Source organism: Trachemys scripta, chromosome 10, assembly GCF_013100865.1.
Source record: "Trachemys scripta elegans isolate TJP31775 chromosome 10, CAS_Tse_1.0, whole genome shotgun sequence".
Taxonomy (NCBI): domain Eukaryota; kingdom Metazoa; phylum Chordata; order Testudines; family Emydidae; genus Trachemys; species Trachemys scripta.
In genome coordinates this window covers 7,082,495-7,104,541 of record NC_048307.1, presented here as the reverse complement: position 1 = coordinate 7,104,541, position 22,047 = coordinate 7,082,495, and the positions used below count along the sequence as shown (strand labels likewise).

The window sequence follows — 22,047 nt, the reverse complement described above, 5'->3', positions numbered from 1 at the left end:
CAGCCTGGCTCTGCCGCCTTTACCCCCCCCCGGGGGCTCTACTCCCTCCTCCCCCACTCGGCCTGGCTCTGCCCCTACTTGCTCCCACGGCCCCCCCCTCACCCTCCCCCAGGTTCTGCGGCCCCTTATTCCCCAGCCCCCCTCCCCCGGGCTCTACCGCCACCTCCCCCACCCAACCTGGCTCTGCCCCCACTTACCCCCCAGGCTCTGCGCCCCTTTATTCCCCCCGCCTCTGTCTCCTCTCCCCCGGCCCCCCTCGCCCCTCGGGCTCTGCCCCCTCCTGCCCCGGCCCCCCGGGCTCTCCGCCCGCCTCCCCAGGCCCGGCTCTGCCCCGGCCCCCCCTCACCCAGGCTCTGCCCCACCGGGGTGCTGAACGGATTCCCCAGCAGAAACTCCATCTTGGGATGACAACAAACAGCCGGCCCGGCCCGGCCTCCGCTCCAGCTGCGGCCTCCTCCTCGCCCTGACCGGCACCCTCACTGACCAACCGGGGACTTCGCCTCCGTCAACAGCCCGCCCACCGAACCCCCACTGGCCGGGACACCCACCTCCTCCGACCGCATTGGGGGAGGACCATGCCAATCACCGTCAGTCCTGCCTCCCCGCCCCCTCCGCCAATCAGCGCCCCCGCCCCAGAGTTACATCCCCCCCACCACGTTGACTGACATAAGAGAGGCAGGAACCCTCTCTACCGATACCCGCCATTGGACAATCCTCCACTAAGCCTCCAATTCTATTGGACAATGGCCACACCAGTCCGATGAAGCTCCAGCCCTCCGCCTGAGATCACATGACTCTGCTTAGCAACCGCGCAGGCTTCCTTAGCAGCGAGCCCTAGTGCCCATGGTGTGGGACGAGCTGGCGGGACCGCCGAGCGTCACTGGGGCCGGGGGTCTGGGGACCGCGTGGCCGCCTTCGTCAGCTTCTGCGCCCTCCACCTGCTGGGCATCTTGGGCTCTGGCTGCCTGGCTCGTCGCCTGGCCCCGCGGCTGGCCGGCCGAGCTTCTAGGGAGATAGCAGTGGCTGGCTGGGTGGGTAGATGGGCAGGCGGCTGGGGGTGGGGGGCAGCCTGAATGGGCAGGTGGCTGCGTGACAGGCTGGGCGGCCAGTGAGTGGATGGTTGCATGGCAGAATGGGTGGCAAGTGGGCAGGTGGCTGTGTGGCAGGCTAGTCTCACGCGCGTGTGTAAATTCCCCTCCCCCCCCCAGTCTGAGTGATGCCAGAATTTGCAGCCTCAGATGGGGGAGGGATAGCTCAGTGGTTTGAGCATTGGGCCTGCTAAAGCCAGGGTTGTGAGTTCAATCCTTGAGGGGGCCACTTAGGGATCTGGAGCAAAATCAGTACTTGGTCCTGCTAGTGAAGGCAGGGGGCTGGACTCGATGACCTTTCAAGGTCCCTTCCAGTTCTAGGAGATGGGATATCTCCATTTAAAAAAAAACAAAACAAAAAAAATTAAAGTTTAGAAACCTGTTACTGGTAATTCTCACATGCACATTATACCATCTCTTGACTGGTACATCTAGTCTTATTAGGAGGTGACATTCACCCCAGTGTGGAGGCCCAACATAGAGCCTGGTACATGCCCTCTCCACTAGGGTGAATTTCACCCATAGATCCTTGTAGGGGGATGGGCCCTCTTCTGCTCCTTTGGAAGGCTGTGGCAACTGCTCATTGATAGTTGTGGGAAGACTCATTGTGCCCAAAGCTGCAGTTCTTCTGCATGGAAATTTCTGCTTAAACTCGATGCAGGTTTTCTACATGGTATCAGGATCGGGCCCATGAGTTTGACAGTCTTCTGGCCCTGCGCTGGGTAGCTGTTTAGTAAAGTCTAAGCTGAGTGGTGCAGGATTGGGCTCTCTGGATATCCCACTGTGCTATTGTTTCTTTGTATACTGCGTGCAGTTCAATGAACACATTGAAAAAGGTAACTGTGGGATACTGTTTGTTCTGCTTGTGAAGGCCTGTTTCGTGTGAAAATGAGTCGGTTATACGATACCATAGAGCCAAATGTGATTGATGAAAAGATGCTTCAAAAAGCTGTGGAAGAGCAAGGGCCCCAAGAGGAATTAGGACAGCTTGCCAAAAGGGAAGGCATTGATTACAAAGATGTCATAGAGCTACAGCTTGATTTTAGAAGTAAGTATCAGATTTTTTTTAATTAAAGGATAATAGTAGTATGTTTGAAGTGACAAATTGGCCATTAAATAATTGTGACTAGCCTGGAATTTGTCATGTAAACAGTAAGTGACTAAATTTACATTTTTAGCTGTAGCCATATGAAATAGTTACAATATTAGGGGCTGGATGGCTTAGCTGAATGGTAATGGGCTATAAAGCTTCTTAACTCTGTTATTATTAATTATGATTATTATTTAATATTTATCTCATAGTGGCACCTAATGGCAACAACCAAGCTTGGCCCTGTTGTGGTAGGCCAAATCAAATCCAACCCAAGCTTCTGGTAACCACAAGTTATCCTTATCTGATGGCACTTGAGTAGCTTATGGTGGACATAGTCCAGTTCAGAGTGGATGAGCATCTATGTTAAAATAATATCCCAGCACCACAATAGGTACTGATTGACAGCTTTGTTGAAGGGCTCAGCAAAGAGGCCAAAGATTTAATTGGTGAAGGAGACTGAACTACCCCACTTGCCCTTCCCGTTGCAGGTCTAGGTACATCCAGAGGTGGAGTGGGAGAAGTGTGCCCCATTACTGTTTCGATATAGGAATTTGATCCCTAGCACTGTCAAACCAGCAGTAAATTAATACACAAAAATTAAAATAAATGGATGGGCAAAATGTACACTTAATTTGTTCATGCAGTTATCGTGATTGTGTGCATGCCAATGAGGTAATGGTGTGTGCAAATGATGACTTCTGGTAATTTGCACACACCATTTCCTGATTTGTGCATGCATTTGCTTGCAAGTGGAGTGTGCAGTTGTGTGCACATTTTTCACATGCAGTTGCATGCCTAATGTTAAAAAAAAATCATACCGTGTTTGCCTGAGATCAAAACATGTTTTTTATGTCGTTTTTCCTCTTGTATATTTCTACTCCTGCTTTTTATCTCGACTCCCACTCGTATAAAGAGAAGGGAAATGAGAATTTCCTGTGCATTCCATCAACATGACCTCAATGTTTTGCTGTAATCCATATCAGCCTGCCCTCACGTGTCTAATTTTCTCCAAGAATCAAAATGCAATTACTCTTGTTTTCACTCCAGACAAAAGACTATACGATGCATAAAAATTGAGTTGTAATACTCATAGTAGTTCCACCTTGTTCTCATGCAGTGATTCCATAACCTCAGCAGGTGGAGAGCATTACAGAATGTGGGGTAACTTTATAATGTGATAGGGTAGCTGTTTACAATTAGCTACTACCCACCAGTAGCCTGCAACTTCAGAGGAAAGTACTGGCTCATTCCAAGCCTCACTCTTTAAGTTAGAACTCAAAGTGAAGGTCAAGGCCTTCTTGTAGTGAATCCATAAAGCCACTCTTGACTGCAGTGTTGCAGTCAGCATCCCCTCAATGACTTCCTGGCAGTACTGATTAGCTGTGGGCAGTGGTGCAAGACAATGAGGTTATCCCAGCTGTTTCAATCTAAGCCCTCATCTAGCCTAAGGACCTTTCAGCAGTCTCCACGGTGCTTTTCACACACCAGTGCACCATCATAATCTGCTCAAAGAGGTAATATTGGGCATGTGTCCCTAGTACAACATAGTGTGCATTGCAACTAAAGTCTGGCATGTGTGAACTGCAGTATTTTTTGTGTGTCTGTTTAGATATCCTGAAGATTGATAACCTATGGCAGTTTGTGAATCTGACTAAACTGCAGCTAGACAACAACATCATTGAGAAGATAGAGGCATTGGATAGTCTGGTCCACCTAATCTGGCTTGGTAAGAGTTAGGGGTATGAGGCTGGCTTCACCTTGCACTGGTGTAAAGCAGGAGCAATTCCATTAAAATCAGTGGAGTTACACTGGTGTAAGTGAGATCAGAATCAGGTCCATGTCATAACTGGAAAGAGGCAGTTAGTGGTACTGTGAGTTGATGGCTCAGCTTTTAGTATATGTTAAATGTATTTTGCTTGATAGTTGAAATGCAATTGGTGTGTGTAGATTGAGTATGCTGCACTTCTAGAATGAAATAGAGTTGTACTTTGAAATGCCTACGCAAGATTTTAAATTCCACTGTAACGGTGTTTGGAAGGAGATACTGGCAACAATCACCCTATCCTAGCACGGGGAAGGGTGATAGAGTATGATGGGATGTACCAGGTATTTGTTGCCCCGAGATGGAGACCCTGCGACCTCGGTGCACCCTGCCCAAAGAAAGTGTCCTTCTGGGGAAAAAAGCACAGAGTTTAGACCTCCAGGAGCTGCCAAGAAAGGCCACTTGGGAGCAGCTATGGGTGAAAATCAGACCTCCAGCAGCTAGAAAGACTGGGAGCAGCCAGAAACCAATCAGGGCCGAGTAGGCGGGATAAAAAGGGCTGGCTGCTTCCAGGGACTAGTTCTGAGTGATGCTGGGATGGAGGAGGTCCATCTGGCTTAACCCAAGAAGCCTGGCTGAACTCTGACTGCGCCTTTGTTGTTTGAGCCAACAAAAGCCTGTTTTGTACTTTGTGGAATGTAAGGCCCCAGAGCGGGCCATGTGGAGTCAAGTATTAACGTGACTGCTGTAAGCCTAGGCGAGCGCACGTTGCGAGATGCTCCATTGGCTCAGGCAAGCCCATGACAGACGTGGGGCCTGATTCACTACTGCATTGATTTCAGTGGTGGTACATCAGTGTGAAGCTGGAGTTTGGCCCCCAGCCCAGTCCTGCTTACTCAGTCCTTGTTCAGGCGAAGACCCATTGAAGTAAATCAACGGGTGTTTTGCCTGAATGCACACTCCAGGCTGTGACACTGTGAGGAGAGGTTTGGAGCACCTTCATTGCTGTTACCCCAGACTCAGTCATTTGCTGGTATGTTCAGGAGGATGCAGCTGATAAATCTGGTATCGTGGTAGGGGGCATTTTGCCAGATATGCCTGTTATGTTTGGTAGCATCCAAGTCATTAGTAAACGGTTAAGAGATAGAGATCTATCCTTCTCTGGCCACTATTCTGAGTCTGCCAGTAGAATCCTACAACTCTAGCTTCCATTTATGATCTATCTGCTTTACTAGTATCAGGAATCGGTTTGCAAAGAGTGTTATTTTGGGCATATCGACCTATTTGAAATAAAACAAAACCCATCCTGATGATGTCATCGTGCGGCTCTAAGAAGCTGGAACTTGAACACAGTGGAGCTCAGTTCTACTGCGAACAAAAGCGTCTCTCACCATCTGCAGCTCCACAATGAAAACAGGATGTTATGCCCCGTCTCAAACACTGCTCAGGGGGACATTCCCCAGGGATACAGTCAGCTCTCTGAAGTGCCCCTCAATTTAATTGTCGGAGGACATGGATATCATAAAATCTTTTTTTTAAACTAAAGTATTAAAAATATATATTTAAGAAAACATTTTAGGGGAGACTGAGATTTTCAAAGCTGTCTGTCCATCTTCTAGCTTGGAAAGTCTCATCTTAGGGTGTCATTTTCAAAAGTGCTTAACTGACTTAGGAGCCTAAGTCCCAATTTCAAAAGTGATTCAGGCACTTCGGAGCCAAAGTCTCATTGAAAGTCAATAGGAGGTAGGCTCCTAAGTGCCTAAGTCTGTTGAAAATGGGAAGTAGGCTCATAGGCACCAAATCCGTGGGTGCTCCGGGGCTAGAGCACCCATGGGGAAAAATTAGTGGGTGCTCTGCACCCACTGCAGCCAAGCTCCCCTCCCCGCCCCACCTCACCTCCTCCCCTGAGTGCGCCGAGTCCCCGCTCCTCCGCCTTCCTCCCAATGCTTGCCGCCGCCAAACAGCTGTTTGGCGGCATAGCAAGCAGGACCGACTCTAGGCACCAGCAAACCAAGCACGTGCTTGGGGCGGCACAATTTCAGGGACGGCATTTTTTTTGCTTCAGCAGTTGCACTCTCGGGGGTTTTGTTTTGTTTTTTGTTTTGCTTGGGGCGGCAAAAAACCTAGAGCCGGCCCTGGTAGCAAGCTCCGGGAGGGAGGGGGAGGAGCGGGAACGTGGCGTGCTCAGGGGTGGAGGCGGGGCCGGGCGAGCATTTGGGGAAGGAGTCAGAATAGGGGCAGGGAGAGGGCGGAGTTGGGGCAGGGACTTTGGGGAAAGGTTGGAATGGGGGCAGGGGTGGAGGCAGGGCAGGGCCAGAGTGGGGGTCAAGCACCCACCGGTGCGAGTAGAAGTCGGTGCCTTTGAGTAGGTTCCTAAATCACTTATACAAGTTTGAAATTTTTACTCTAGATCTTTATATAAGTTTAGGTGCTGAATGGGATGTTCTTGAAGAATAAGATGAGTGAAAGTATTCATGAGTCAAATAGCCACAATGGGCAAACTCTTCCCTGGTGTATCTCCACTGATTTCATTGGGATTGCATGAACTGAGAGCAGGAGTTGGCCCAGGGTGCATCACCACTAGGGTGATGGTTTTGTGATGCAGGTAACAGTTTAAGGGAAAGGAAGCTAGCTGGTGCTATCAATTTTGTTGCAGAAATTTTCTTGTAAATTGCATCTCTTTAGGCATTTCCTAACCCATTCCCCTGTGCTATGCACTTCCATACAAGAGATGTAGGTGGATTTCTTCTCTACGTCTCTTGCTCTCTGTGTCACTAAAAGGTAGGAGTCATATACTGGTCATGCACACGGCCTCTGGGCAGAGGAAGACTTCAGTGACTCCTCTGTCTGATTTAAGAGTTGCATGGACAAGTGGTAGAAAAAGTTGCATCTATTCCTTCTTTGCCAAAAGAGTGGTGATTTTATGCAGATCCTTGAGAGTAAAGGGGAAAGCCTTTCTTAGGGCTTCATCAGGAATACTGATCGCTGCCAGGGAAAACAATTAATATATATGCTAGACGCAAGGTACAAACTGAACTTCAGGCCCCAAGCAATGATGTTTAGTTGAAGGTAAATCAAACAATTTGCTTGTAAAACTTCTTGACTTACAATTTTTTTTTCTAGATTTGTCCTTCAACAATATTGAAGTCATTGAAGGTTTGGAAGCTCTGGTTAAACTGCAGGACTTGAGCCTCTACAATAATAGAATATCTAAGATTGAGAATCTGGACACGCTACAAGAACTACAGGTCTTCTCTATAGGAAACAATAATCTAACTGCTTTGGAAAATGTAAGAATCCCATTGTTTTTGCCAGTGTTTCCTTCCTTCCTTATCTATCTCTATACATTACCAATTATCTATCCATATATCCATCTTCCCCTCCCTCCATCCCCATATATACCCATTGTCCATCCATCCCTTTCTCCCCAAATATATCCATTATCCATCCATCCCTTTCTCCCAATATATACCTATTATCCATCCATTCATGCCTCCCGATATATACCCATCATCCATCCATCCCCGTATATACCCATTATCCATCTATATATATCCACGCACCCTCATACATATTCTTTCTCTCTCTCTCTCTGTCTTTCTTATATTGCCACCTCTCACTGAATCTGAACATCTTTTTAGAGGGGCGACTTCCCCTTCAAAGTTTCACTTTCTGTATAGTCTACAGTAAGGTTCTAGTAAGATATTAAAGTAGGGAATACTCATTTCAGCTATCTTTTCCCATTTATGGATTATTCACTCACAGATCGTGCTACGATTGATATCAATGGCAAAACTCCTGTTGACTCCAGAAAAAGGGGAAATAGCTTATGTGAATAGAAAACAGAGGCAAAGATTTATTTTGGGTGCTTTGATTTTATGCTTGGGCCTTTATGGAGAGCGGTTTTGCTAGTCTGAGACCCCTGGAAGCTTATCATCCATCCATATAAAGGACGCATCGCCAGGCCCACAGATTGTATGTCCAGAATAAGAGTTATACTGTATGTATAAGAACCATATAGAAAGCAGTTTCTTTCTCAAATAAAATGGTTCAACATTGTGCTAGAAGCCACTGCTTTAAACCTGTAACTGTGCTTAGACATTCAATCCAATGTGTTGTGCCAGCTCTTGCTGAAGGATGGAGATGTGAGCAAGGTCCTGAGCTAGGACAGAGATGATAAATGTCATGAATTTCAAGGCATTGCTGCTTGTTGTTCCCAAGGTGTGCGGGAATGCAGCATCTCCTTTCTTTTGGCATAGGTGGTCTACCTCAGGAAGTTTAAAAACCTACGCACATTGAATCTCACTGGGAACCCTGTCTGCGAAAATGAACAATATTCAATGTTCATTGCCGCTCACCTTCCAGATCTGGTGTACTTGGACTTCAGGCTTGTGGATGAGAATACAGTAAGTACTTCCACCTTCCCCTTTATTTAACCATTTGGAGACTAGCCACACACTTTCCAAAGCATTCATCGTGCTAGCACTCTGGAAATACACCAGCATTCAAAGGGTTAGAGTAACTCTTTTTTCAGTTGCTGTCTTACTGAAATACTACCTAGACAAATAAGAGCCATCAGAAATGTCCTCCTTGGGCCGTTTTTTTAATACACACAGGATATAGATTACACCTAACATAGGAAAGCAACAGCAGTCTGGCTGTATGTTACACAGAGAGCTGTATCTGACCCAGGTTTATTAGGAGACAGGGTAATCTAACCCAAATGTTTTCTTTGTGTGTATTTCCCAGCGAGAACTTGCAGACATAAAATATCAGTATGTCATTGATGAGCTAAAGCAAGGTGAAGCACAGGCCCTGGCCAAGCTGGTGGAAGAGCAGGCTAAGCAGAAAGAATTGGAGCACCACAAGGTATGTTCTCTGGAGCTGACTGTATGTTACCACACTCCAAAGAAACCAAACGGCTTCTCTTTTATCCGTTAGAAGATTTAATGGGAGGTTGACATTGATTGAGATAAAAATAAGGTCAGTGTTAATCTCTGGGGTCTGTAAATCTCACCTTTTGAATGAAAACAGAAGCTGCTATGTCATTAGGGTGACCAGACAAGCAAATGTGAAAAATCAGGATGGGGGTGGGCGAGGTAATAGGAGCCTATATAAGAAAAGACCCAAAAATCAGGACTGTCCCTATAAAATCGGGACATCTGGTCACCCTGTATGTCATAGGCATGATATGGAAGAACATAATTCATTGGGCTGAACAACTAAACCTACATGACTGACATAGGGAAGCTCCAGAATAAATCATAGTTTGGTTTCTTGTCAGCCTGATGCTAGATTAACACAATATCAGATCTGATGGAGCTGTTAGTATTATTCACAGTGCAGTGATTTTCCCCCTTCAGACTTAGTGACTGGATAACATTGCAGCATTAATTTAATCTTACGAGTGATTGCAAGATCACAATGGGGAAACTGTCAAGATATGTAGTGAGAATTGGATAGAGCAGAGTGGTGCCATCGGCTACCCTCAGGCTGTCTGCGTGTTGCTCTCCTGCCTCCATTGATCTGCTGGCTATATGGGAGCGCTGCAGGTTTGTTTCCATGCCACTTGCTTGTTCCACGCACTCTGCTTGGCATCAGCATTGCTCCCCACTCAAAGCACATGGGCCGAGCAAGGAGCAGATAGCGATCAGAGGAGCACTTCCACGGGGTGGCTGTTGGAGGCCTGTGCCTCCTCCACAAGGACATAGATCCCTGTGCATTAAGATTGATGTGGAGGAGTGCCGAATACATGGAGATAGGGTCAAGGAGGAAAAGTCATAGATGCTGAGGGATCTGCAAGGGGCCCTTCATGTCTTCCTTTGCATAGGGCTTCACAAAATCTGTCCCATTTATGCCTGAGTAGCTTAGATATCACATTGCAGGACCACAAAGTGGAGTTGAACTGCTCTGTCACATTGTTTAGTGAAAGAGCCACTGTCTAATTCCAGTAGAGGACTTATCAATGATTGTATAGTGTTTTCCTTGGAAAGCCAAAAACCTCCGCCCTACTATATAGTAATAATGATCTGGTCCATTGTTATGAGATTCACATTCCACAGCAGGAGGCAGCCATCATTCAGAACTGGAGAGTTAATGTCAGCCCAGATCCTCAAAGATATTTAGATGCCCTTGATTTCAATGGGCCGTTCAGCCTGACTGACTGAACCTTCCTTAGCACTTTGCAAGAAGCAGCAAGGTGTTACTTAAGTTCTGCAGCAAGTTGATGGTATTTGGGGAGGGGGGTTGGGTTTTTTTTGTTTTTTTTAATATTGTACTGATTCTGTCCAAAGGCTGCTTACGTCGAGTACCTGAATGGACCCTTCTTATTTGAGAGTATGTACGCAGAAGATACAGAAGCTGCCAGGCTGGCTTACCTCCCTGGAATGGCTGACCTGCTGGAGGCATATCCTTCTGTTAGAAAATCTAGTGATAAAAGCTGATGACTTCAGTTCACAAGGATGTGTATCAACAGGGACTCTTCATCTGTTCTTTTTACGCAGAACTGAAAGTTATATTGATCTGAGATTGGAGACTTGCTGTATTCAGTCTTGGACCAGTGCCTTAAAAGTACTGCTAGACCGTGAGACCACTGACAGTTAAGGTCTGATATTTCATGAAACACAAGGGCTATAAACAAATGCTTTGTCCCATTGGCTAACTGGAAACCCCAAATTAGGAAGTCCCATTTGTATAAAAGGCTTTCTTCTAACACTGACAGGTCATGAGATTTCAGAGTTTTACAATCACATCATTCCGATTACCATCTTGCTTTTTCTCCACTTGACTCAGACTTGCTATTAAAAGCCAATGCCTTCTGAACCTCTAGAAATCAGGGCATTTACAGTCTCTTAAAGCCCAGAATGCATCTGACCTTTCAGATGGCATAGAGATTTCATTTACATCTGCAGCAGATTGTGAGATAGCAATTGCTAAAATCATGTTTCAGTTGAAGTGGAAGGGCACAGTAAGAATAATTAAGATTATCTAAGTCAAATATCTCACAACCTGCCAGTTATATGCAGTGTTGTGGAAGCCATGTCAGTCCCAGGATGTTAGAGAGACAAGGTGGATGAGGTAATATCTTTTATTGGACCATGTAAGCGTGTGGGACTCACCCCTGCGGCGCCTCCTGCTGGTCGTCTCAGGGAATTAGCTCTCCAGCCATTGGCGTGCCCTCTGCAGGCCGGTGTCCCACTACCGCTTGGCCCGTGTCCCTCCCAGACTCCGGTGCCCCGTTATCTGGGGTGCTGCCCCCTGGCAGTAACCCCTCACTCTCAGGGTCTCCCCTTTTTAGGGACCCCCAACCCCCTAATCCCACCTGGCCTCAGCCGGTGGCTACTGCCAGTCAGCAATGAGCCCCCGCTCCCTGGGGCAGACTGCAGTATAAAAGCCAGTCATCACAGGCAAGGGGGTAGGATCTGCTGTCTTCCTCTACCACCCAGTACCTCAGGGGTGGGCCTAGGACCAGGCCCTGCAGTCTGAGGGGTTGCCAGCCTGGAGCTCCCCTGGCCTTTCCCCAGCCCTGCTTCACTCCCAGTACCTTTGCTACCAACAGCCAGGCCCTGCTCCCTCCAAGACCAGAGAGAGAGTTACTCTAGTGCCAAGCTAGCAGCCTTTTAGAAGGACCTGCTGTGCTCTGTTTGGGGCATGACCCCAGCAGTGCCTACTTTCCTAAGCAGCCTGGGCTTTTCCTTACAGCCCCAGCCCTCTCCCAGGGCTGGCCTTAACCCTGCCCGGGCCGGAGCGGGTAACCACCCCGCTACAGACCAACTTCTATTGGTCAGAGAAACAAGCTTTTGAGCTTATGAACTCAAAATCTGCCAGTTAGAAACACTAACCCTATAGGACCAGTACAAACACATTCATGGCTAGTACATTTTTCTAATCACTGCTCCTGGGCAACGATCAAAAAGCAGATCATTGTCTCTTTCCTTTTCTAGCTCAGATTGATGGAACGTTGGCAAGGCTCCACATTTGACCTTGCTTATGATTGCTCGAGACTGTTGTCAGGAAAGTTCATCAGAGATGAAATATAATAGACTTTTGAAACAATTCCATTGCCAAGCAACTTGCAACCCCCCCCTCCCCCATAGCCATTATCTTTGTGGTGCTACCAAATCCGTGTGTTTGGGGCTCTGGCTCTTGGGCAGGGGTTTTTAACTTTACAAACACTGTTCTCACAGCTGTGCGGAGAGATAGGGTCAGATGCTCCATTCTACTTACATGGCAGAGAAGAGCCGGGGCGAATGCGCATGTTGTTTCCTTTTGTGCCCCCCATGTTGCCCTCTCCACACAGTTAAGGGAGCAAAACCCCAGTGCGAAAAGATGAGGTGGCCCAAGCCTTCGAGGTGACGAATGCTCAGCTCAGCACCTCAACTGTCAGTGAGCTCGGTGGAGTTATCAGTCAAGATGCTTTGCCTTGCATTTAGGTTGGTAATAGCTGGACACAATAGAGCAGTGTTGATGATCATGCAGCCATGCTTAGTGTGTTGACTCATTTAAACTATTACAGATTATATACCTTGACTCTGGTTTCACATACAAGAGTAAATTTGTATTAATCTGTGAGAACCTCTTTGCCTATGGTCTGAAAGAGCATGAAAAGCGACAAGCTGAAGTCTCAACCTTCTACGAGTGCCTTCAAGAAGCGATACAGGACAGTCAAAAGCAGGGCACAAAAATAATCCTAGATTTTGAAAATGACAACCAGGGGGTATTTGATTACAGCTTTTATTGGTTGAAATGATTTCTGTGTATCAGAGACCAGAGTCTGATCTCAGGGATGTATGGAGTAACTCCACGGAGATCAGTTTAATGACTCCAGGTTTACACTAGGTTAAGGGAAATCAGAATATAGCCCCAGATTTTACTGTATATGTTTCTATGGGCTTGTCTACACTGGAGGGATTGACATTGTGTTAACTAACATAATATCGAGTATAGACAAGGGCTGGTGTGTTTAAAATCACATCAACTGGAAGTGGTTAAGCCTGGCCTCTGGGGCTAAGCACAATCAGCTGGTGTGGTTTTAAACATGACAGTCCTTGTCTCTGTGTATTCAACATAATGATAACACCAAGTCTTTTCCTACTACAGACAAGTCTTCATGTTAATGGTTCTTCTTAAAGGCTTGGAAGGAGGGCTGTCAAGATTTTTAACTGAAATTTTTTTCCACAAAAAAATGGTGTTTTTTTAAGAAAATGACAATGGTCAAAAAAAGTTTCTTTTGAAAATTTTCATGAAACTAACTGAAATGAAAATTTTTGATTCCATTATAGAATTGGAAAGGACTTCAGGAAGTCATCTAGTCTAACTCCCTGCTCAAAGCAGGGCCAATCCCCAAATATTTTTTTTCCCAGATCCCTAAATGGCCCCCTCAAGGATTGAGCTCACAACCCTGGGTTTAACAGGCCAATGCTCAAACCACTGAGCTATAGAAGTTTTCATTTTATTTTTGCCTTTTGGTCCCTACCCAGGTACTGTGCCTCCACTGGAAAAGGAGAAAGAAAGGGAAAACCTGAGAAGATGATCATTATTTATTCAAGAGACAAGATGGGTGACATATATTTTATTGGACCAATGTCAATTGGTGAGAGAGACGAGCTTTCAAGCTACACAGAGCTCTTCTTCCCGACTGGGAACCTCGAAAGCTTGTCTCTCATCAACAGAAGTTGGTCCAATAAAAGATATTGCCTCACCTTCCTTGTCTCCTTATCCTGGGACCAACATGGCTACAACGACACCGCAAAAAATGATTTATTCAAATCATTTCGGTTTCAATTCATTTTGTAAAAAAAAAAAAGAAGCCACAAACTGACTTTGAACCGAAAAAAATGTTCATTTGGTTTGAATATTTTGGCAGCAAATACCAGTTTTCAACCAGCTCTGCTTTCCAGAGAGCTGCAGCCCCATCACTGGGGAAGGCAAGGTCATAGCTTCTACCCATTTAAAATAGAGGGGCAGTTGTTATTGTTTCTAGAAGTCCCTGGAAATATCAGCATGGCTAAACTCTGGTCAAGGGCTTTGTCAACTGTATAGAACAAGCCGCTCAGGATTGGCGGCAGTGAGATCTCCTGTGCTCAGCACCTCTGAAAACAGGCTGCTTTTATTTAGGTGCTTTGTAACAACGTGGCAGGATGCTGAGTCATTCTGTTACCAAGCGCTTGACGCCTGTATGCAGGCACAGTGTATATTAACGCCGACTCATGAGCAAGTGGCCTTAACTCCAGCCAGGGTAGAAGTGGGGTTGAGGCCTCAGCAGTGTTGAATGGAAATCCGGGGGGAGGGAAGAACACTTGGGAATATGTTCGCAACCCCATTGGGCTAGGTACTGTACAAACAGAACAAAAAGTCCCAGCCCCAAAGTGTTTTTATTTGAGTTACCAATAAATCCACACTCGAAATGCGGGTAAGTTTGGATTTTCGGCAATATGTCTGTGTACTCCTCTGCCTGCTTACAAGCTTAGATACGGATTTAGGTGCTGAATGTAGGCACCTTGTGGCGTATGAAAAATTCTGACCTAAATGAGCTGGTCAAGGTGAGAGAGGGAGTCACAGTCAGTCAGAAATGCTGCTAAATGGATCTTGCAGGCTTAGTCATACCAGTTTAAAAATGGGTGGGAGGAGATTAGAAGGCGATAAAGTATAAACCGGTGCTAGGCTCCATTTGCCTAGCTATAATTCCACCGTGCAGGTCTATATGAACGGCAAGACAGCTCAGCTTGCTCTGAAGCTGGTTAAGGAGCAAAGAATTATGCCAAAGCCCTAAAGCAGCAGGTGTTGCTAACAGGAGCCCGGTTTTAATTGCTTGGGGCCTCCTGACTTGATTAACTTATATAAAGAAACGCCCCCTTTAACATTACAGTGTCTGCATAATCTCGCTTGATTTACAGATAGCCCTCTGCAATGGTTCGTGCCTAATTTTAGCCCCTTCTATTGGCTCCAACTGTGAGGTGCATTAGGGTCCTTCAAAATATATTTTTAACGTTCAGATTTCAGTAGGAGAGATTTATTACAAAGACGCTTCTTGAAAATAACCTTTGCTTAGCATATACATTGCTCAGCAATATTAAGATTGTTGACTGCTGTGAGGCTGATGTCAGTATTTAACTCTGAAGAGCAAGATTTATTGTCATTCACTGCAACAAGAACTCATTACTTGTGATGTTCTATTACATATCTTCTGAGTGCAAAATCCTGGGCCCATTGAAGTCAGGCAAAATTCTGCTTGACTTTCAAGAGATCAGGATTTAGACCTGCATTTCTTAATAAGGAGTAATTGGAAGTCTCTCCCCTGTGGCTATGAATTTCAGAAGGCTTATCGTTTTTCCTTTGACACGGACTTTCTACAGGTGAGAAGAAGTAGGAGGTCTAGGGAAAAAGCCATTTGCTGACTGGCAAGCAAATTAGAGTTTTCACGCAACTTGCTGCAGTGGAATCTTGTTGGTTAACATTGTAGTGCACTTTGGTATTACTGACCTCGGAGTATGTAAACCAGACCCACTTAGCAAGCCATCACATTTCATTTCAGCCAATCGTGAGCCAGAACTTTTCTCAGATATGTAACAATCACAGTTCATTAAATTGCAATGGAATGGTGAGCATACATGATATTGTATGTGTCTCTCTCTCTGTTTAGCTGTTGGACATGATCCAAAACATGAGTAGTTTTGAGATTGCGGAGTCTAAACTCGTAAAGTACAATGAGGACATCAGTCAGCTGTCAGACACACTTATGACCCTGGAAATGCAGACGGTTGACCAGCTAGAGGTAAGGCAAGGGGATATATCTGCTAAGCCTCAGATAGAAAACACTGGGGCTGCTTCTCTGTTGCCTTATGCCTTGTGTAGTCCCACTTGTGCAGAATGAGCGTAGAACTCGATCATTCTGGGTAGTGCCTGACAACGGCTTTATTCTCACTCCGCACAGGAGCGAGTACACAAAGTGCAAGGCAGTGGAGAATTAGACCCAGTGTATTTATATGTTGCATTGGCACTTACTATTCATGTGCTGCTACTGAGGATGAAGGCATCGGCGTTTGGTTAAAGGGTCATCCGGGAGGTTATTGGGCCGTTTTGTGGAAGCTGCCCCCTAGTATAGGACCCATTTTCAAGGTTCTAGTGGTGTGATTCTTTCAAAGGGATCGTTGCTATGACTGAAAAATTACTCTCATGCCCCCACCCCAAGTTAGTCCACTTTCCTGAGCACCCCACTGGGAGCATGACTATGGTAGCTCGTAGCAGAGTTCAAACCGGATGCTTAGCAGATCCGGCGGGGGGGAGGGGGGAGTGGGAGTTCATTTATTTATTTCTTTATTACCAATAGATTTTGCAGAAATATCAGAGGTGCTTTTCACATGCCCTATTTGAGGCACCGGAATGTTTTAAACATTTTATTAGGGATATTAGGGAAAGCAGAAGCTCTAAGAGACTATCCCGTTTTTGAGAGAGGCAGCAAGAAACAGGACCCACCTTCCAGGATTTAAACAAAATCTCTCATGATCCCAGCTGTTATTTATGCTCCTGATGGCAAAGTCTTCAAGAAGCCTGCAGCCTCATAAACCGAATGAGAAACTTTGACACCTGTCTCTAATCAGAGACAAAATGTTCTCTAGTCATAATGTACATGGAAGGTTCGAAGTGATTTGATGGAGTGAACTTCCCAGAGTCTGTTATAAATGCATCGCTCCATCAACTCTTCCCAAAAGGATTGAATCTAATCTTCCCTGACACATGCATACCAGTGCAGAAAAGCACATGCCTTTCGGTGCTTCAGCACAATTAATTTTCTGAGGTACCTTCAGTCCCCAGCGGTGCTGATAAAACTGATGGATCAGATCAAAAGTATACTGCATTTTAGACTCCTCCCTGGTTCTGATCTGTGTTGTGTGTGTTTGAGTACTTGGTAACTTTTCCTTTTCTTTCCCATGTTAAGGAAATAATAAAGGATTTTGAAAGAAACATTGCCGACCAGGTGTCAACATTTATTGAGAACGTCCAAGGGATATATCCTTTTGGCAGTCTACTGGCCTGAACTCTGTGTCATATAAATCTGACCCATGGCAAATGTGTTGTTTCACTTCACAAGATTACTGCAAGGCCCAGAAGTCAGCACTCACTGTGTGGCAATGGATTGTTGCTTATTAATGTGTTGTAGGCTTTGATTAATTCTTAGGAACATTTCCCTGTTCATGAAATACAGACTCTGCTCAAATACTTCTCTACCATATTCTCAGCAAGAGAACACAGTCAGGAACTGCTACACAACTCAGTGATGAGGATGTAATGAAATTACAGAGTTAGGTACCTAATTCTCAATGAAAGTCAAGGGGAATTAGATTCTTAGCTGCTCTTTGTGCCTTTGAAAGTCCACCTCTGTTTCTGAGCAAATTCTTGGTAAATCTGACCATGTGATATCTATGTATTGCTGACATTTTAAGAGGTGAAATACCTAAAACTCCTCCTGTACTGTCTCTTTGTGCCTTAGATTGTTGTGCAGCTGTGTTCTCTAGAACAGTTGCCCTCTTCTGCCTCAGAGGTGGTTGCATTGCAGTGGCAGGTGAAATGATTTTTATACACACAAAACTCCTGGTCCTGTGCAAGTGCTTTTCACATTCAGAGTTTTGTACACGCAAACAAAGGCCTAGTTGAACTTCCTGTGCCAACGGCCCCCAGTGTCTGTTCTGGATAACATAACACAATGAGGGTAGTGGGGATATTGCTTTTGAACACTCCAGGACCTTCTCCACCAGCCAGGTCAATTACTGGTCACCTGCTTCACAGGTGGTGGACGAATCCCCTTTTAGGTGCTTGCTTATGTAGAACGTCATTCTCTGTCGATGTTCAGCAGCAGGTCCAGCCTGTCAGAGGCCAGTCAAATGCCACTGTTCCTTGTTTCTTAACCTTCTTCCATACGATGGCTCAATGCCGAGATCTAGAAAATCATCACCACGAGAAACTGCTGGAGATCGCAATCAACACTCTGGAGAAGATAGTCAAGAGCGAGTTTGATGAGGAGATGCCAGATGATGTTCGATTGGTGAGGCCCCCCACTTGTGTATGGCGCTTAGGCTCTTCTAGGAAGCAGGGATCCCGAGTGTGGAGGAGGAAGGGAGCGCAGCATGTTCCCAATCAGGATTGGGTTTCAGAGACCCAATATCGTTTTGAATTATTCTGCCAAAGCTAGAAATAGTTTCCTTTCAAACCCCCCGCCCTCAGATAAGGCTACAGGGAAGTCGTGGTTTGTCGGTTCAAACGTTGTGGCTGAAGGTTGTTGAAGTTGCGGTTTTGGCATGGTCAGACATCAGCATGGCCCGAGGCAGATACTCCCTAGGGGTCTCACAAGCCTCGTCTCAGGCTTCCCCTCAACCTGTTTCCTGATGAGAAATGAAGACCCCACTCTGGGTATCCCCCCCAAGTAGCACTACCCTTGCTTCAGCAACTTCTTCCAAGGCATGCAGCCTCCCCTCCAAAGCATGGCAGTGGCATGGAAGAGACACCATGTGACCCCCCCCCACCCTTGACTTTTGAAGGCAAGCAGGATGGAGGGGCAGCCAGGCCAAATCTGAGTGAGTGGCATTGTGAGCTGGTGCACAGGGCATAGCGCCGCTCAAAGCTGCAGCAATTATAAAAAGTCGCCATGTTTGTTAAAAAGTTACGTTCTGTTTGACGATAAAATCGCAGCCCAGAATTTTCTGACACCTGTACCCGAAAAGCACTGGGGCTGGACTAATTGCACCGCTGGGCCTGCTGGGCAGCTCTGCTGGAATGGGGAAGGGAAGAGGGGGTTGGCACTGCAGGTTTCCACCAGGGATGAAGACCTATTTGTGTTGTGGCCAGAGCTCTGCTGCTGGAAGCTGCCTGGGAGAGGTGTCTGTTCTGACTGGCCCAGTCCTGCCCCTTCCTAGGCCATGGCTCTCTCAGGCTGATCTCTACGCCCTCCAACACAGCAGGAGTTTGGGGCAGTGTGCACTACTGGTAGATTTCCCAGCCCTATGAGCTAAATGTAACATGGCTGTCACTCCTTTAAAGTCAGTAGAGTTGCACCTGCTTAATTAGGGTTTTATTTGGCCCTACAGTTTCATATCTCCCTAGAGATCAATCAGTCCTTTTGAAACCGCTACCTTGAATTCCACATAGGTTTTTTAGCTGAGACCTCGCAAACCAAGGTCCTGTCTGCTCTGCAGGAATAGTCGAGATCCCATGGCGCACTTGTAAGAGTGCAGTGCTAGGCCTGGTGTCCTTCCCAAAATCTCCCCCCTCCTTGCTATTGCCCTTTGCCCCAGGTGGCCGCATTTCAGTGGCAGTGGATGGAGGTAGTGCGTAATGCAGGTTGCAGTCTATCAGAACAAAAGCTGCTGTATACATTGAAAATTACATTAGTAAACTCTATTTACCAAGCTTTATAAGTAAAGGGAAAAAATTATGGGCAAAGATTTCATAGAGGTTTGCAGATGCAAGATCTGTTTTTCGTATGAACGGACAGGATGGGAGTTTGGTTAGAGATCAGTTTCCTGGATTCTGGCCCCTCAGAAAGCCTACCTGGGAAGGCTCTCCATTTAATGTTGGTAGGAGCCCAGCGTCTAGCCTGAGGCCTTTTGCTGCTCTTAAACAAATGACAGTTTCTTACAGGCGAGGGGGTTTGGTGGGGTGGGGATTGAAGTAGTAGGGACTACATTCCCAATGTGGGTACTACACCTGACCTGTCTCAGAGTTTTAACATGTGTCAGTCTGGGTTTCCCCATCTTTATCCCCAGAAAACAAATCCATTTTTAGCACTGAGCAGATGTACTGCTCCTCCAACATTTCTATTACAGCTGAAAAATAAACCGATCCAGGCTTCCACCACTTTTATTAAGCTCCATTCCAATCGCTGCTCATGTCTCCAGGTGCTTAAGGAGTGAATGGGGTTCGCGCATGGTTTCATAGGAGACGTCTAGTCCCAATTTTACTATCACTCTTTAGCGATTGGCTCAGTGCAGAAGCTTCTGCAAGGGAAATTCACACATCCAAAACGGCATGTCAGTGTCCCTTTGAGCCAGTGCCCTGCCCTTCCAGAACCACAGCTCCTCTCAGCCACTGCCCTGCTTGCCCAGGGCCCCTCTGAGCCAACACCCTGCCAGCTCCAAGCCTAGCATGGCAGATTCTCTGAGCTGGTGCCCTGTCTACCAGGTGTGACAGGTAATTATCTCTTACCTCTTGTAAGGAGGTAAAGTCAGAAGGAAATAAATGACTTTTGTGCCCTGTTCCGGGGCAGGGGCAGCTGCCAGCTTTATGGACTGTGAGTGCAGCCTGTACCATTGCCCCATACCAAGTTTTCCTCACTCCTGTCCATCTCCACTGAGAAGCGATTTTCAGGTGTTTAACAGGCAGGCTTGGCTGCAGGAAGCCATCCTCTATTTAAAATCTCAGGGGGAAGCTGCTGCCTCTGTTCAAAGATGTGGTGCCAGAACAAAGATACACAGTAAATGCCACCAGTTAAAGCAATCTCTTCTGAGTGCAGTTTTCCATTTACTATACCTGCTGGGAGAGGCAGATTGGAGCACATGCAGTCTTCCCCAGGACTGACAGCTGCCAAGATGGGCTTGCCAGATGGTGGAAGGCAGCACTGTCTGGAGGAATGAGCATAGGGTTAGGAGTTTACTCCCAGCTCTCGCTTGCTATGCAGCCTTTGGCGACTTACTTCAGCACTGCCTCAGTTTCCCCATCTGTAAAATAGTCCTTGCACAAGGCTATAGTGAGGCTAAGTTTGTACAGGGCTTTGAACAGCATGAGATGTACCAGAGAGAGCTTTTATTTTCTTCTCTGATGGTGCTACTAAGTGTCGCACTGCGACACATCTAGTTTTGAGACCCGCTGCATTTATATGTAAAATCCACATCTCCCATCGCTCGGTCAATTTCACTCCCTAGCTTTTTGTGGACAAAGACACCATCGTCAACGCAGTGAATGCCTCCCACGATATCCACCTGCTGAAGATCGATAACAGAGAGGATGACATCGTCACCAAAGCCAATAGCTGGTCATCTTCGGTGATCGAGGAGGTAAGGAAACCCCTGCGGGTCGGGGAGCAAAACCCTGCTTAGGGAAAAGACAAGCAGCAAGGCCATGAAAGCACACTGGCCTGCAGCTGCTTCCTAGCGCAGCGGGCAGAGAGGCACCAGGGTCCAGCCACTGTAGCTGGGCCACTGCCAAGAAGTCAGAGGGGCTGGGGGGAGGTATCTCCTAACTTTCTGCTGGGCCCTTTGGCAACAGCAGGTGACTGAAAGTTTGAAATAAGCCCTAGGACTCACTGTCCGATCACACTCTCCTCAGGTTCACAAGAATGAGCTCCACAGAAACCGCAACCGTGTGAGAGAGATTAATCAATACATCGACCATCTGCAGGAGGAGGTGGACAACATGGAAAGCCTGGAGCAGATGGAGTAGGCCAACAGTGGCTCCCCTGTTAGGACACAGGCCTTGGTGATCTAACAGGTGCGCCTCGCCCTTTCTGACAGCCCCCTTGTAAATACTCACTGGTGGGGATGTTTCATCCTGGGGTGTCACCCCCCTCCCCCACAAAAAAAAAATCATACGGAAATAAAAATACCATTTGAGTTTGGAAAAGCTCTTAAAGAGGAGCTGAGGAGTTCACTTTGAAGCCCTGAGACTTACGGTGCAAATCAAAGCCGGCTCACAAACAGCAGATCGAGCTGCGATTCTCCAGCACCAGGCCATGCCTGGAAGCTGTGTCACCTGCGGGCAGTGGTAGGAGCCTGGGACTCGGGCAGCAGCTGGCACGTGGCGGTGATGGGGAAGAGAACACTCTGCATCAGACTAACCGCCGCCCCCCTAACAATCATGGGTTTCTGGCCCAGCAAGCCGGAGGTTTGAGGCTCTGCACTCCCGGTAGCCTCCTCTTTCCTCTGCCCCACACGAAGGCAGCTTCCTGCAGCGTGCTCAGAGTGGCCTCTGAGCAGCAGGGAGACCGGTGGCTCTGCAGAAGCCCACCTGTGGCTGCTCAGTGCCGAGTCATTCATTTCCCTCCTTGCTCAGCAGCAGCTGCTCCGTTTGCTTGGCAGGGAGCTCGGACTCTTTGCTGGAGGCAGGGCACTGAAGAG

At 46.9% G+C, this 22,047-nt stretch overlaps 2 protein-coding genes across 8 annotated transcripts in view; one reads left to right on the top strand and one right to left on the bottom strand.

The window, feature by feature from the left end:
- Positions 1-468, bottom strand: part of TOM1L2 (target of myb1 like 2 membrane trafficking protein) — a 72,851-nt gene extending 72,383 nt beyond the window's left edge. For all 4 annotated transcript variants that reach the window (XM_034782912.1, XM_034782913.1, XM_034782914.1 and 1 more), the window contains exon 1: positions 347-468. In XM_034782912.1, the coding sequence (XP_034638803.1) occupies positions 347-398 (52 nt within the window). In that variant the 5' untranslated portion in view covers positions 399-468. The remainder of the gene's footprint in view (positions 1-346) is intronic.
- Positions 469-795: 327 nt separating this feature from the next.
- On the top strand, positions 796-21,604 carry DRC3 (dynein regulatory complex subunit 3). 4 transcript variants are annotated; one of them, XM_034783967.1, is made up of 13 exons: positions 796-1,031; positions 1,960-2,136; positions 3,791-3,907; positions 7,067-7,233; positions 8,203-8,349; positions 8,693-8,812; positions 10,237-10,349; positions 12,485-12,659; positions 15,585-15,716; positions 16,881-16,951; positions 17,861-17,984; positions 20,857-20,988; positions 21,260-21,604. In XM_034783967.1, the coding sequence occupies exons 2-13, from the start codon at positions 1,977-1,979 to the stop codon at positions 21,371-21,373; spliced, it is 1,572 nt and encodes a 523-aa protein (XP_034639858.1). In that variant the 5' UTR covers positions 796-1,031; positions 1,960-1,976; the 3' UTR covers positions 21,374-21,604. The 4 variants fall into 4 exon arrangements, with proteins under 4 accessions (XP_034639858.1, XP_034639861.1, XP_034639862.1 ...); XM_034783970.1 differs by lacking the exon at positions 3,791-3,907; XM_034783968.1 differs by lacking the exon at positions 796-1,031 and having other exon boundaries at positions 1,466-2,136.
- Positions 21,605-22,047: the final 443 nt, after the last annotated feature.

Bases quoted from the DNA above. Each gene is read 5' to 3' on its own strand.
- DRC3 (XM_034783967.1), top strand. From the start codon at position 1,977: ATGAGTCGGTTATACGATACCATAGAGCCAAATGTGATTGATGAAAAG. The intron at 15,717-16,880 runs GTAAGGCAAGGG...TCCCATGTTAAG, and splicing joins AGACGGTTGACCAGCTAGAG to GAAATAATAAAGGATTTTGA. The intron at 20,989-21,259 runs GTAAGGAAACCC...CACTCTCCTCAG, and splicing joins CATCTTCGGTGATCGAGGAG to GTTCACAAGAATGAGCTCCA.